The sequence below is a fragment of the Cinclus cinclus genome, chromosome 1 (genome assembly GCF_963662255.1).
Source record: "Cinclus cinclus chromosome 1, bCinCin1.1, whole genome shotgun sequence".
NCBI classification, from domain to species: Eukaryota; Metazoa; Chordata; class Aves; order Passeriformes; family Cinclidae; genus Cinclus; species Cinclus cinclus.
This window is the reverse complement of record NC_085046.1, coordinates 36,894,584-36,911,882: the sequence shown is the minus strand read 5'-3', so window position 1 is coordinate 36,911,882 and position 17,299 is coordinate 36,894,584. Positions and strand designations below refer to the sequence as shown.

The 17,299-nt window shown below is 36.5% G+C and overlaps 1 protein-coding gene across 1 annotated transcript in view; it reads left to right on the top strand.

Moving 5' to 3' along the window:
- ZNF385D (zinc finger protein 385D) overlaps positions 1-17,299 on the top strand; it is a 406,850-nt gene that overhangs the window by 383,018 nt on the left and 6,533 nt on the right. The window contains exon 6 of the mRNA XM_062508742.1: positions 15,200-15,433. Coding sequence (XP_062364726.1) covers positions 15,200-15,433 — 234 coding nt within the window. The remainder of the gene's footprint in view (positions 1-15,199; positions 15,434-17,299) is intronic.

Genomic DNA, 17,299 nt, shown 5'->3' with positions numbered 1-17,299 from the left:
CAGCAAAAGAATATTTACCATTTGTTCCCCTCCATCATGCATGCAGATTGTTTTTTTATTGTCTGGATGCTGGCATTATTTATTTTCTTCTTTTAGAAGATAACATTGTTGAAGTATTTGATTTGGAGAAAAACTCCATGTATAAAGAACTACATGAAGCATGCTAACAGGTATGAGAAATTATATTTTAGAAGAAGCTGGTCATAATTTAGGCCTAATGGTATTGTCATACTCTCTTAAATTGAACTGGTTCGTTTCAGTAATTATAATCTGACATACAAAACTATATGAAAATACACTATTTCTGTGGAAGGGATCTATGGCAACATCCCGTTTTTGGGACTTTTTCATAGATCTGTGGTTGCAAGAACAATTTATCTTCTTCTATTTTTTGATGCTACTTACAGAAAAGTTCTCTTTTGTGGTCTTAACCTGCATTTGAACAAAGTAGCACAGTAATCAGAACTCTATATTGCAACACAGCCTGTAGTGATTGGGGAGTGCAAGCACTCATGATGATACTTGGAGGGAAATTGATTGTGTCATGTCTTAGACCAGTGTTATCAGTGGGAAACTTAGCCAAATCACTGCAGCAATATATCATGCCACCTGAGCAAAAGGGAGATCATAAAAAATACTTGTCTAGTTTTAGTGATTAGAATTAAGGAATGGCTTAGGTCATGAAATGTGTTCAGAGGATAACTTGGCAGCCAGAAGTATGGTGCAATCAGCTGACAAAAGACTTTCACCTATGCAATGAAATGAGGAGCCTGGGTCTTTTTGTTAACTATGTATTCGAGAGAAATATTCTAGATGGGTGTCCTCTACATAGCATAGAAAATTAACTTCAAAGTTATTTTTTAAAACACCAATTACCTGAATATTTTGCTAAAACTTGCTCTTCCTGGGATGTCAATTGTTATGTGACATTTTTTCAGTATCCCTGTACAGCAGAGATTGCTTTATCAGACTCATCTTATGTGGCATTGTGGCAGCTGCATATTTGGAATAATAAAAGTATTAATAAATTTAGATGAGAGAATTGATAAACAGCTACCCATCTGCAGATTTCTTGGCATTAGGCACAAATAGGTTAGATCTGCAATTCCCTTGTCCACATTGTCTATCCTTTTTAATTCTGCCCTATCTGCTGACATTTGAAACAGCTGTTACAGCCCGAAGTCACAAAAAGAAAGATGTTACCAAACATGGACGCTTTCCAGTCCAATAACATTTATTTTTGTGAAAATAGTGAAAAACTTAAGACTGCAGAGAGATCACTGATGAGTTGACAAATCTGTGATTAATATGTTAGAAAACCCTGCTTGGTAGCTCTCAAGTCTGTGCACTTAATGACTTAAAGCTATGACTCTTTCCTGAGAAAAGTTCCATTCACAATCTTGCAATGAAGCTAGAGATGTAAGATGTGGTGCAAACTATTTAAGAGAGGAGGTTGGAAGGCTGAAACCAGTATTCACAACTTTCTCAAGGCTGGGCAAGTTCCATCTTGGAACTTAGATTCCTTCTAGGATAGAATGTTAGAAGAAATTCCATGTATAGTGACAGTCTTACCTAATGTGGGTTGGAATGTCAATTATTGTGGGCTGTGTCTTTAGATCATGAAAGAGCACAGACTAGAAGGCATTTTAGTCCAGATCATCTTTTCTGGCATCACTAAGTCCTGTTGTTAATGAAGTATAAGAGGTTACAGCCTAATGAAGACAAAGAAAAGATTACTTGTTGAAATGGACAGTAAGTGAACTTTAGGTGGTTGCTTGTTTGCTTATTATATGAGGATTTTTATTGGGCTTTCCTTAAGTAGGAAAGTAGTCAGACAAGACATAAAAGGGCACACAGAAATATATAAAAAGAGCTTTGGGGAAAAAACCCTCAACCTGTAGAATTTATTTCCCTTAAGACTATAAATATTAAAATTACAACTAGAAAGAAAGGTAGCCATTCTGGTTATTTGCTTTAATGGTTCCATTTTGACTTTACTACCCTTACTTAGTTTCAAGCTGCCTGTGCTGCTATAGGTGGTTAGCAACTTATAACTGACCCTTAGGCCTTCACATTTTTGGGCCGTATTTTCAAATATTTTTTTACCTTTGAGGACTGCTTATACTAAAAAGCACTGAATGCATTGTTCTCATAGCTAATGGCAGCTCTACTCTTCCTCAATGACATTTTAGCACAGCATATAAAATTGGGAAATCTAATTTTTGTAATGTATTTCTAAGGATTCTCATAAGACCTCAAAACTGCATCTACTACTGCATGCTGCAGCATTTGAAGTGTTGAAATATAATCTCTACCTTACTTTAAAAACACATGTAAACTAAGGTTAAAAGGAGTGAAGGGATTTGGGGTTGTTTTGATGGGAATTGTGTCTAGATTGCCACATTGTTTACCTGCTTAATCTTTACCTGAATTTCTTATGATAAATGTATGAAAGCAATATAAAAAAGTTTATAAAAACATAGTTTTGGAGCACTGCTTGCCACCTCTGAGTTGTGATGTTTACGATTGACTTATGGACTCTCTATTCCTGCAGAATTTTATTGATGATACAAAACACTTTCCCCACTGAATGAGTTATCTTATCCACCCTGATCTTCACCTCTTTTGTCAGGACAATTCATTTTAGAGTAGTGAATATTAAGGTGTTTGTCCACAGTTATTTCCTGCCATGGGATTGACAGATAGAGGTGCTTTCTGCTCTATATGTTTGTGAACAATGCACAGCCTTTAAAAATCTTGGTTTCACTGTTACCTGGACATGCAAGGTATCAGATATCTGCATGTTGTACAGTAAACAAATTTGGGAAGCACAGTAAAGTAGCTTTCTGGGAAAACTGATGGAAGGCTTATTTTGAAGCCAAATGCCTCAAATCCCTTCAATTTTCCAAATTATTGGTAAAGCTTTTGTTTCAATTCTGTATACTGTAAATGTAATATATTTGGGTTGTACTGGTATGATTATACTTTGTGAGGGAGGGGAGCCAATGTGTAGCCTTTTGGAGAAGAGTGAGGCCACAAGGTTTTTTGCTAATGGTTGTATGGCAGTGGAAGCCTGGAGCTGCTGCTTTGAGCTTTTTCCCACCTTCTCGTTTTCCATTTCACAAAAATCTTACAGCTGTACAAGTGTATACATTTTTCTCACGGTCATGCGTTAAGGGATGTGTTGATCTATAGATTCACTTGGTCTACAGCTCAGAGGCTTTGAGAGGAAGGAACCAGTATTCTTTTTTTCTGATTAACTTACAGTCTTTCTCTCCCACTCATGAAAAAATAAAAAATATTCTAGGTATGTGTACCCATATCTCCTTCGGTTTACAAGGTCACAATTTATGTAGATTTTCTGAAGGAGAGGAAAGTAAGCTCCCTACCTGCCTGCCAAATGACTAATGCACAAGCATTATGTAAGCAAACTTGTTGTGCTAGTGTTGGCCAAATTCTTTGCATTGCAAATAATCATTTCTAGTTTTTGCAAATTAAAACACTGGAATTGCCTCAAAGGTTGAAACCTCCATTTCATAGCATATATTGAAATTTCAGAGAATGACATATCTGAATTTTTGTTTCAGAAAAGCAGTGCTATTATCATTCATAACCTCTGCTAAGGTTTTTAAAATGCTGTGTGATGCAAAGTGATCCTAAGAAATCCATTTGTAATTTTCTCTGTATGGAATGGTAGCAACTGTAAAAGCTCAAGAATCTAATATAGTCTGTCAGTGCTACAGAGATGTTTAAATGTCTTTGTATTGGATACTGCAGAAAGTGAAGGGTGTTCAGAAGTTTGTTGTTGCAGCTGCTGTTACTCTACTAATGCAGTCATACTGCAACTTTTAACCAAGGTTTATGAAAGCTAATACAAAAAAACCCCCAAAGGCCTTAATTCCGTATTTTTCAACCAAATCACTTTTTTGGTTTTATGTGCAGCTGGTTTCCTCTGAAAAATTTGAAAAACTGATTGCATTTTTTTTTAAATTATTTGCTACATACTAAAGTAGGAGTAAGCAAGAGGTGGTAAAATGCACTCCACATCATCATCCCTCTGGTAGTCCCTCAGACCTTACACAGAATTATTCTGGGTTATTGCTCTTAATTGTATTATCCAGTTGCTAATACTTTTCCCCGCTCCTGGTGTATTCTGCTCTTCAGCAGGGCTTTGAACTGGATTTCTTGACATAAGACCTGATGTCAATAGAAATACTAAAAATTCCACTTTTAAAAGAAAAGTCATAGTGCTAAACTGAGTGAAGGTGTGGCTGTGGAATGATGATTGTTGCAGTTCTGTAATCCTTCAAATTTACATGCTCCTTAACAAATATTTATATGCCTAAAGGCTGTTGAGGCAGGCAGATTGCACCTATTCACCTAGACTCCATGTAAACATGAATATGAAAAATACATACAATTATTCATAAAATAGCTACAAATGAGGGCTATTTTCCAATATCTGGGCTTGTATTGGTTCTTTCATGGACTCTTATTTGTACATTTTTCTCCATTTTAGCGTATATAAGAGAGAGATATGACAATAAAAAATAAGGAACTAGCACAATAGTATATTACCCTGATAAAGAAAACTTCTATTTCCTCTTCTTCTCTTTTCTAGCAGATAATGCTGGGTCTGAAAGATGTCAGATCTGGTGATGTTTGAATAACTATCACGTACAAGAAAGGAAAAAATTTAACAGAGGAAGCTTCGGTATGATCTTGTAAGTGGTGTAGTATTTACAGCCACGTTTAGAAGGGAAGCTGAAACCTTTTTGTTGCTACAGTGTTATGTTGTTAGGGAAAGAGCTGCATACAAAGAAAAATGTGGCACATGAAGAGAATGACAATTTAGGTTTACTGAAGAAATTAGTCAAAACTGTAATTATGGTCATTAATACCTTTTCCTGCTTGGGGAAAAAAAAATGAACAGAACTAGCAGAGTTTTCAATTATTATCAGTCCTGATCCTCTTGCTCAAGATTGTTTTCTCCAAATATCCCTCCATGATATTTGTTCTGAACAGATTGGAGCACTCACTTTGCCTGTGGCTAATTGCCTAAGAACCACACTTTTACAATGCATTTACCTTTACTTTGCAAGTACTGGACCAAACCTTCTGACTAATTCATTATGTCATTATAAGTATTAATGTATGTCACGTATAATTTTCAAGATAACATTGGCATTTAATAGCAGCCTTACAAAAGGATATGTATGAAAAGGACAAAGCAGAGCAAGAACTAAATACCTCATCCAGAACCTTCAAATATTTGCTACAGCTAGTCTTGTGCTGCCATTTTGGTACTGATTTCCATTAATATGCAGCTACTCTCTTCTGTTGTCACTGTAAACTAAGAGCAGTCATTTCCTGTAAAGCCTATTCTGCTAGTTTTGTATCCTAAAATACAAACCCATCATTGTTTTGTGTGTAATTGGTTAAATCAAATATATATTTGATTCTATAAGCTTTGAAAGTAGGAATGATATCTATGAAATGAGCCACAAGGAAATACTTTTTGATTTTTACTGTTCTCTTGTGTGCTGAAGGCTTTATATAATTAATGAGAACAGCTTTGGGCTAGGAAAACATCACTTCTTGCATTTTGCTTCTGTGGAGAGCTTGCCTGGTAAAATTATTGTATTGACTAGATAAACACCCCTAACAGCAAAGTACTAATAACCTCTCTGTTGGATATGTTTGGATGGTGTCAGGGAGCACTACTGGAAGAGACAAGAAGGGTTGATTCAGTCCCTTCTGACAAAGACAGCATTTGATGAAAGGGAGCTCATTAAATGTTGAAGTAGACAGGTTTCTGTTGGTCTTTGCCTTATCCCAGAACCATTTATCCAGCCTTACTGTGGTTTACTAAATATGTTTCTTCTGTCAGCTAATATTATTAGACTAATAGTTCAGTTGGTAGCAGTCTGCCTGAAGGCAGAGGAATGACTGGCACATGAGAGACAATGTAGATGGCTCATGTTATACAAAATAATTGTTTTATTTAAAAAAGTAAGAAAAAAACAACCCAAACCCTGTAAATTATACCAAGAACTGTGATGACAAATTATTTAGAAATTATGGTCTGTATTGTCTGTGAAACCCTCTATAAACATCATTCAATGTTAATTGTAATGATGAGACAGGGTGTTTCATAAACCCTTTGTTTCAGCCCCAGCCCTGAAGTGACCTGTGGTGGGTTGGAGAGGGGAAGGAGAAGAGGGCATGCAGACAGTAGTAAAATAATTTATTTTAGATTATGGACCCTGGTGGAGATATAAGAACAAGTTTAATAGACAGTCGTAGTAACTGCAGCTGTGACTAGTAAGAGATTCTTCCAGAGACAGAAAATTGTAAAAGGTTTTCTTTTCCCTGGCACTCAACCACTCACTTGCTATTCTTGTAGAAAGAGTACTCTTGTCAATTTAGAAAATATGCTATCAACCATATGTGATCAGTCAAGGGAAGAATTCCTTGTAAAAACATTGGACTGAAGAAGACTAACAAAATCTAAATGGGATACCAGGAAAATCAAAACAATTATTTACCCCAAAGACTAAGTAATGGTAATAATACCACTATCTCCTGTACTCCTCAATTCCTTGTGAAATTTGTTCTTCCAAATGTGAGCATTCAGTATCTCAGCTACTTCAGGAAGTGCAGGTGTTTTGTAGTGAAGTCATTGCTGATCAGTCCGTGGAACACATCCCCCATGAGCTCTACTTAAAATGCGTTAAAATACAGATATCTGAAAGACTTCTTCTCACTGTTCTCCCTGCCTTCTCTCTACTGAGAAAAGTTATACAATTGTGATTCTGGTACTGCAAGTGGCAATTCTTATGTTAGACACAACTTCATGCTTTGCCAAAATCAGATTTACTAGTTCAGTGCTCTCCAGTAAAAGAAGTAAGCTGCTGTAAAAGGGATAGCTTTAATTATTCCTGAATTCAAGACAGGGGAATGCCATGAGATATTACACTTGCAATAGCAGTCAGAAGTCAGACTTTTTAGAAATTCTGAGTTATATTCCAGTTATTTTAATTTACTACTAGGAATTCTCTGACAATAAATGTGTTTTGAAGCTTAGCATTTAGATGGAGCTTTTAAAGAGGACATTCAACACACTTAAAATGCAAAAACAACAACAAAAAAAGCAACTACCTGCTTAAAATGGAGAGCAATCCTTTACAATCTGCAGCGCAGTTCACTTATTCTTTCCTTGTTCCATCTGATTAATGAAAGCAATGTATTTTCTCTTCTTCTGCTGGTGATTAATACTTCTCCATGCTTCTTTGTTTTTGGTGACAGATTGCTGGGGAGACATTCCACTGTAAATTGTTTTTGATATCAAGTTTTAAATAGGCTTTGCTAGCCTACTTATTTTGTGAAAAATACCTCTCAGTTTCCAGCAGTGTATAGCCCAGACTGAGCTTTCCCTGTTAAAGAGAAGGGGAATTCAGGAGAGGCCCTTTCAAAACTCTCTTCCATCACTGCATCACTGACGGTGCAAAGTGAAAGAGAATAGCTTGTCTGCTGCTTCCTTCCCCATGTCTGCATGGTAAGTGTGTGGGGCAGCAGGAGTAGGAGTCAGAAACCAAATCATAGTTACTTATTGACCTTGGTAAGAGCAATCTCCTCTCCCAGGTACATGGTGTGAGTTAAAGCTCTAATGGGTTGTTGGGTAGTAAAGCAATACTTTGAAGTCATTGCTGTTACTGACACAGAGAAAAGTCGCTCCCTGAATTCTCCTTGGGGTAATACTGTATCCAGTACTGACTGGGTATAACTCATGCCACCTGGACCTTGGCACTTATGCAGGCCCTGTTTTTAAACGTTATTTTGGACTACTGTCTGTGCTAGTTATTCACACAGTGCCAAGGATGTTCCTGGGAATACAGTCATTCCTTTCCACTGCTGTGGCTGTCTCTGGATGACTTCTGTATGAAGCTGAATCACCCAGATATTCCCTGGGAAGTCTGGTGTTCAATACAAGCCAAGCAGCAACAGGCAGTTCATGTGCAGCTGACCTGCTTTGGAGGAGCAGAGAGGATGACAATACAGATGGAGACTGCTGTGCACATTGGCCTCCAGAAAGAGACATTCAAGGCAAATTAATTTTACTGTAGGATATCTTACAAAACCTTTTTCTTGTTGGGTTTTTAGCTTTTCCCAGTTATTTGGTTTTTAGTGGTGATAAACTGAACTGGTGCTCAATTTCTACTTATGCACTAAGATTAGCTGCAAGTATATTTTTTATTATGTTTACTTTTACTTAAAAGCTGGGAAATGCATACTGAGGTGCATGCAGATGTAAAACTGGTAGCAGTTTGTCAGCATAGCCTCAGGCATGCAAAACTTCTCTTTCCATTTGAGTGTGAGCTCCACCTCTTAAGCAAACACTTTGTCCTGGTTTCAAATCAAATTTTCACTACAGAGTTCCCAATCATTAAACTGTGAAAGTAATTTCGGCCAGCAGCTCTTTGCACGAGGACCCTTTAACTCATAGCTAGTGAAAGGCAATCTTCTGCCTCACTGAGGAAAAATCTATACAATCATAAGGACAGTTCAGTCTCCAAACTCAGTCATCACCAAACATCCCTTAAACGACCTGAAAAAGAAATGGTTTCTCCTAATCATTTCCTTACCTTCCAGTCATGTTTTTCTCAGCTACATTTTCCTAAGAACCCAAAACCCAGACACAGTGTGACATTTCCCCACCTACTTCCTTTGCTTTCCAAAGACCTTATACCCCCCAGCTGCTGCCGTTGCTGCCAGCTCCATTCAATTAACCTCAACAGGAATGCAATTGTCCCTCTGTGGTTCCTCCTGTTCAAGATGAATGAACTGTGCTATAAACCACGAGAACTGCTAGTAAAAATTAGGTATAATTTCATTAGAAAATTTTGTACTTCTAATTAATGAAGAAGATCATCTGAGGACTTGACAGAATTGAGTTTAACTAGAGGAAAATATCCACAGATAAAATATATGAAGTTTGCGACTTCCTTTTCACCATTGCTCTCTCTGTGGACACCTTTTGTCACTGTACATCCTGTTTCTGTCTCCCTGCCATCAAATCACCACCAAGGCATGTCGCTGGGAAGCATGGATTAGAGGCAGCAGTAAAATGAAGTCACTTGTTGTGTAGCCAGTTGTTTCTTCATCTTCTGAGTGATGAACACTGTGTATAATATTATTTATTTAAGTGTTAAAAATCAGGGACTCGTCAAAATACTAAGGTCATTGCTAATCCAATTACAATGCAAAAAAATTCCTGGTATTTGCTTTTCATACTCATTCTGGGAATCCTTGCAGTCTTTCAGTTTCTCAGTAATGCTTGTTTGGTACATTTGAGCAAAAGCTTGGCCAATATCTTAGACATGTTCAGACTCCCACTTTTGGGATAATAAAACTAATTTTGATAGACACCTAGACAAGGAAAGTTTGCAAGGAACTTGACTGAGAAAGTACTGACGAGCCAGGGTAGTTACAAGGAAAGGGAGACAAAAAAGGTAAACAGCCATTTAAAAAAGTCTACAGAAACAAGTTCAAAACTAACAGCTCATCAAAAATTTTCAAATACTGTTCCTGGTTGGTCATACACAGCTTTGCTTATTACTTCAGAGCTCTTGACTCTTCCATTATTGCCTAGTAATTGGTATCTATCCCGTAGAAGATCAGGTGAACACCATGGTTTCCAATATTTCATATTGTGCCACTGAAGGTGACCATAAAGTGATGAATTGCACAGCTGTCAATTGTTTTGGTCTTTTATACAAAAAAACCAAAAAAAACAAACAAACAAAAAAAAAGCAAACAAAAAAAACCCCACCACCACAAAACACTGTGATGTTTGGTACCCGTGTCTCTAAATCATGATGTAATAATCTTTTTAGAGAAAATTTATATGGCCCTTCTAAAAATAGGCTTATATCTCTCCAAGTAAATAACTATTATGAGAAGTGTGTATCTATAATAAATAGATTGAATCCAGGTTTTGAATGTAAAACTAAGTCTAATGACTGGATTTTTGCTAATGTGATACCAAAATAACTTTTTGTACAATATATTGTAAAGGGCCAGATATCCACCGACCACAAAATATGCAAGTTTGTATTCTGCACATGTAAAGGATAAGAAGTTGATATGTTTGAGTCAAAGTTCTTCACAGTATTTTGTTTATGTTCTGGAGCCAGTGGATGTGTTATCACACATGTTTATGTTTCAATATATGAGAACAGAAAATCAGGCAAGCACAAAAATATCTGTCAGTCATAAATTTTGGGGGAATGGTACTTTGGTTTTGGTGTACTCCACTATTATATTTATAGATTTCAAAGGAATTAAGTCTTATCTTCAAATGTAGTTACCATAGAAGTCCTGGAAAATGGGGTTTTCAAAGCAGCCCAAGGAAACCGAGGACTGAGTTCTTAGTCATCATTGTTATGAGATAGCCAGCTGATGATGTTTCTGCAATACTAAGAGGTCTTATATAGTGAAATATTTCATATCAAGTTCTGTTTGTCATGAAAAATAGTGTTTTTTACCTTTTGCAGGGGCACAGTTGTTGGGTTTTTTGGGGTTGCTTTGTTGTTTATTATTTTTCCTGAACAGCATTATGGGCCAAATGCTCAATCCTTTTGTGCCAAAGGCAAAGTTTGATTTAAATGAGACTAGAATGCATGGGTATATGCTAAATCAGATATATTTAAATGTATGCCACTTGAGATTGCGGAAGAAAAAACATGGTCATAAATATTTGTGATTTGTTTGAAGTCAGAGTACATTTCTCTCAGTGGGTCTATTTATAGCTTCAGGATAAGAAATTCTTAGGCTTAGTAGCAGGAACTGATGAGTGAGACTTTCACATGCTCAGAAGAAAAACATTATCTGTAATTTTCTTTTTGCTTCAGTCTAAAGAAAGTTCATTAATGTTATAGCTGGGATATAAAATTAATCCTGCTTACTTAGAAGAACCTTAATCACAATGCAGTGTTTCACTTGAACCATGGTATCTGTAGTACTCAAAGAAGTCAGTTCTCACTGAATATTACTTCACTTGTCCTTGTCTCTTGTCTTTGTCTCTTGTTAAAATAGACCTTTGATTTTGCCAGCGACCAAGCTTAGATTGTAATGTAATATTTTTATATTTGTAGTTTTTATTCTGTTGCTATATTAAGACCATTAACACAAATGGATTACTGTGAATCCTGAAGTGTTCCTTTTTTTTTTTTTTTTTTTTTTTTTTTTGCTACTAGAGCCCAGTTCCATACAATATCAGCAATCAACTTCTATACCAAAGCCAAGCAGTGAGAGTTCCAATAATGAATATTTGCTGTGAGCTGCTGGTATGAAAATAGCACAGTGCTGCAAGCCTGCATCAACAGAAACAAATCTTCCATTTGACTGTGGCTGAATTTCCAGCTCAATTTTAGGGTATTTAAAATTGAAATAGTTCTTAAAGCACTGTCATAATATAGTGTTAAGAAATGCTGACTCAGCCTACAAGGCATGAACTCAAATGAATTCTGACTTCCTTTTGGTGTTGTTTTTCTTTGTTTTTTTTTTTTTTTAATCCCTTATACCTTTAATACTGAACCCTGTATTCAGGGCAATGAACTGTGGACAGGCAGCAACATTTTAATATATTCAAAGACACCCATGCTGGTTAGGTTAAAAGTTCTTGTGAGAAAAGAAATTGAATTGCCTCTTTGTAAGCTTACTTGACAGCTTTTTAAATGTTTTATCCTTAATCTCTGCTGAAAATTCTAAACTTTATATGAGGATGAGCAGCTTTGCATCTTTAAATGTGTCATGGATTTTACATGGTGAACTTCAATGGTTTTCTATTTATGTTCTAATGTCAATGTATTTGCATTAGTAGAATATAAAGTGTGTTCATATAGGGCACCTCGTAAAAATGCAGAATATATGCACTGAACTTTGATTATTTTTTGAGATGAAGAATATGCTGATGACATTTACCATTTTTAATTTTTAAATACTATGCTACTTTCATTCATGCATATCAAAATAACCTCAAAATTTCCAAAACAGCTAGTATAATTGAGTGTATTGTCTTTTCGCTTTAAAATAATTACATGGTGAAATACTAGATCAACATACATACAGAAGGCCAGCACTTGAAGCAGAATAAAATCTACTGTTATTTCAGCTTTTTTTTTTCTTCTTTTTATTTCATTGATTGCTTCGAGTTCTCCTATGGAAAGTAAAGAAATTATCATCCATAATTTGCTTAGGGCTAAATACCGACCCTTACACTGCAAAGCTGGCAGTGGTGATTGATGTAGCTATCTAATTTCCTGAAAGATTAGAATCAGCACCAACTTTGCCACCAATCCTGAGAGAATGTTAATGTCCCTTCCCCCCCCCCCCCCCCGGGCCATCTGTCCTTTGCCTTCCATGTCACCAAGAGAGTACTTTGGCTAAGCCTACTGCACAATCATACCAGGATGCAGAAACTGATGTTTTAAAAGCAGTGTTGATGCTTATAAAGCAACTGGGTTTGGGCTGGGAGTGGGCTTTTGAGGAAAATAATTTCACTGCAGCAATTCTTGACTGAAGGAAAGCAAACATTCAGTGGATTCCCTGGAATGGGAAAGGAGTGACTAACTCTACAGTTTTGTGGACAGGTCTTCCACAGGGCTTTATTCTTTTCATCAGTTTCCCAACAAAAGGCTTAATATTTCAAAATACTTTTTTTATTTTGAAACATCATTTTTAAGAAAATCATCAATTAAAAGAGACTATTCAGCAAGGTAACACCATTCCTTCTGCAGTGATATTTGACATCCCCAGCACCTTCAGAAAATGACAACCTTCAGGCTCTCTTTGCGATTTGACCTTGAATGGGACTTTATTTTTACTACATGCTTTAATGCCTGTCAATGCCTAGAATATTCAAATTAAAACCTCTACTCTCTTGGGTTTATGAATGATAATTTTTAAAAAGCCTCTGGGAGAGTATGTAGAAACATTGCAAAATACACAATGTATAGAACTTAATAGAGCTTAAAGGATCATATTCCCACTGACTGAAAGGGAATCATATTTGTGTAGATATTTGTTCAGCCAGCTTCAAGTCCCTTGGTAGGAAATGTTTCTGGATCTGTGTAGGTAGGCTATTCCCAGGCTTCATAATATAAAGAATTTCCTCACATCTAATCTAAGTCTCTCTTGATGTAATCCAATACTCCTTGTTCTACTAGAAGGGATGAGGGAGAAGAGTATATTCTCTTTTTTTTAGCTACCTTCTACAGATATGAAAAACATTCTCAGTGCTCGCCCTTTTTCTTCCATATTCACATTTCATGTTTTCTAAACCTCTAATTTAGTTTGGCTCTCTCCATCACAAACCCTCTCTTGTTGCTTTGCATTTGTATTATGTTTAGATTAAGAGCAAAGCAAGTAATTTTGGTTTTGTTTTTTTTTTGACATTGCTGGACACAGGGCCTCCAGAGCTGACCAGAGGAGGAGAAATACCTCCTAAATCTTTTGCTTTGTACTTCAGTGTTGTGGGGACCTGTTTTACAGCAAATGATAGAAGAGATCTGTGTTCATCATGTCTGCTACTGGAAAGATTTTTCTGAAGACCAAGCAAATAAACAAAGAAAACAGTCAAAATGAAATAAACAATAAAACTTACCCAAATGCAGTACTAAGCTTGTTGTTCATCATTCTGTGTTAATAGATCAGATTAAACCTATTGAGTGAGGATTCCTGTAACTGTCTTTACTGAAAAGCATCTGATTTTCTAAACTGTTTCTTCAAGGCGTTAACCTTGTTTTGAATCAGGTTTCTCAGTGTGTTTGGCTTGCTTCCAGTTTGATATTCCCTGCTAAGCTATTAGGAACATTCTTCATTAACAAAGTTTTTGAACAGTACTAGTTACACCACTGTGGTATCAGGTAGTTGTGTCCCTTCTGCATCAGAGTATGTACTTAGCTCTATAAGTGAAAGAATTGCTATTTTGTCTATTCTGATGGGAGGCAATAAATAAAGCATAGTACAGGTAGAGCATCACTAACACCAAGTGATGTCTGAAACCAAAATGAGCTATTCTGGAAAGTACCCAAATCCAGGCATATCTCAGTAAAGTAACTAAGATTTTTTTTAAAAATTATTATTAAAGCTAATGCTCAGTAGGCTTAGTATGATAAAATAAAATGCTGCAAAGGTAGAACAGCTCCTGTCCTTTGTCTCCTTCTCATGTCCCCTACCTGCCATCTTCTTCACTGCCCTCACTGCTGGATTTTGCTGTCCTCCACCCTGCTAAGTATTAAAAACCACATGATGCTGCCATATCAAAACATCATGCATAAATTATTCAAACTCCAATATCATTGTGTGTTTTCTCTCCCTTTGATTTGAGAACTACAGGAAAAGCACAAGTTCTTAGGTGCAAGAACTAGGTTTCCTGATTTAGGTATGTTTCTTGCTTCTAGTCTTTCCAAAAAATACTACTGATAGCAGAATAAAAATCTTATTAGTGTTTGTTTAGGTCTCAGATGTAGAACACTGCTTATTTAGTTACTGTTATTAGCATGTATCATTATTATGTAATAATGGATAACAATGCATACTGTGTATTTATAATTACTTTCATTCCTTTAGTGTTGGTGCTGGGGAAATTCAAGTGAAGTATCAATTTAATTTTTTTTACCAGATATAAAGGACAATTTCTTCATTTTAGTTTTATTAGCACAAGATGTTAAAACTTTAGCTTGGGTACTCAATCAGCATAAGCATTATGTGTTACTATGGTGTTTATGCATTGAAGTTGTGTGTATAAATTTTAACTGCTGGTTGTGCTGGTCATTTACATTACTTCTTATATTGCATTTTTCTTCTGTTGTACATTATAGTCTTAATGACCTTTTTGTTCAGTTTATGAGTTCTGTGTGAGCAGAACTGTGTGTCTGCAGGAGACAACACATGGTTTTTCAGTACATGGGAGTACTGTATTTTGTAACCACAAGAAATACAAAGAAAAAGGTCAGGTTTAGTTCATCACCATTAGTCAAACCATCACCAGAACAATCGGCCTCTCTGTCACCACAGCATTGGGATGTCAACAAGCACACACAAAGGTCACACGATTTTTTTGGTTGGTTGGTTGGTTGGTTGGTTGGTTGGTTGGTTGGTTTAATTTCTTTCCATCTCCTCTCTTTGCCCACAGACACTAACACAGGGACACCAGCAATATCAACGACGACAACCGTGGAAATCCGGAAAAGCAGTGTTATGACAACTGAGATCACCTCTAAAGTGGAGAAGATCCCCACAACAGCCACTAGCAGCAGCACTTGCCCTTCCGTTGAGACTGAGGAAGAAAAAGCAAAAAGACTGCTGTATTGTTCACTATGCAAAGTCGCTGTCAACTCTGCCTCACAGCTGGAGGCGCACAACAGTGGTGAGATGGAGCAGTGCTTGCTGCCTTTTTTTTCCTTCTGTCTCAAGAGTGCTGCAATTATCTTCCCCTGAATAGATTAGATTTCTTGCAGCAGGGGACAAGGAGGTGGCAGAAAACTGGCGATTACATGGGATTCATTAACTATTAAAGTATAAACATTACAGGCAAAGAGATTTTTTTAAAAAAGAGAGGAATTTATTGCAAGTTGCAGATTTTCTTACATTTTAGCTTTTGCAGCTTCAAAACCTTCTCAAACTAAATGACAACTCTACTTCATTACCTTTGGTATTAAGAGTTTGCACAGTTTTGTTTGTGCCAGCTAGCAAACTGAATATGAATGTCATTAGTTTGTTTGAAATATAAGAAATTAAGGCTGAAAGAGGGAGCATCAGTCAAGTTCCATTATGGGAGTTAGAGTTCTTAGCTCCATATTGTCTGTTAATAAATAATTTGTTAAAATTATGTATATTTCCCCTTTGTTTTCATCAACAGATAGCAGGTGCTGCATGAGAGTTGAACGGGTAAATGTCTACCTCCATCTGTCTTAGTTTTAAATTTTTCTTGTCATTAGAGCTAGTAGCATCAGTAAGTTCCAGTAGCAGAGAGCCACCATTCACAGCCACTATTTTACACATGTTATTGACTGGCTCTGTGGTGGGTGGGGTTAAAAGATTTTGGGATTTGATATGGTGGTAGTGACCACCTATAGCCATCTTACAGAAAGTTCCTGATTTTGGATGTCAGGGGCTACCTCTTATCAAGGGTAAGTAGAGTTAAGAGACAGAAAGAGAACCTTAGCTTGAAATGTAGACACAGTGATAATATACCTAAAGCAAAGTGATCAATGGTTTTATGATACAATTTAAAAAGGAATAACTTTGGCATATCTATAGAACTCGAATTAGAATGGAATTATAAATTCTTGGAATTCATGAGAAACAAAATTCCATCACGCTGTTTGAATGCTGTTTACTATACACTAGATCTTCAACTGGTGAAAGTTCAACTTCAAGCAGTACACTTTTAATGAGAATTAGATTCTAAATATTCTGATCAGGCTGAGAGTCTAAACACTATTCTGAATATTTAAACACAACCTTCCAAGTGTTTGCTGCCTGTGCTGATAAACAGTGTGTGTGCTCACACGCATGCATTTTTTTTAAAAAAGTCTCTGTGGAGGCACACAGCAATTAGAGTGGAGCAGTGGCTCTGGAAGCAGTAGTTGTTCCATTATCATCACAAACTACCTGTGTGGGGGTCAAGAGTGTAAGAAATTATTCAGTCTGAATAAAGGTGCAGCAACAGAACATCATTGCTCTTTACCCAACCTCTATTTACAAAGAAAAAAAAAAAAAAAGAAAAAAAAGCAAGTGCATTTTTCTCACATAAATATTTCTCACATGTTTTGGTTTCTGTCCAGGACATTAATGATCCATAGGTTGCTTCCAGGAACCTCTGCTCCTTTCTGGTTTGGAGAGTAATTAGTTAATTACAGATTTAATTGTAAGCTGCCTAGACCTACTGTTTATCAATCTATTCAGGAGGACTACAAATCAAAGCCAACTACATCTTTAATAGCTAAATTACTTGTCTTTTGCAACTACAATTCAGGTCTTATTAGCAGCGGGAGTTAATGAGAAAAGTCAAACGCTTTTAACTTCGCATCAGGATATCTGATTGTGCTGCTACTTTCTGGTGTGGCTGCTTTGTTCTAGTGCATTACCTATAGGTATGTAATTTAGTAACTAAATATCAGGTGTGAAACACTGTTACATTAGTATGATTCTGATACAGACCAACACAGTCTATCTATTCCAAGGAGAGCAGATGGCGCAAAGCTGAGGCTCATATGATTTTATTTTAAAA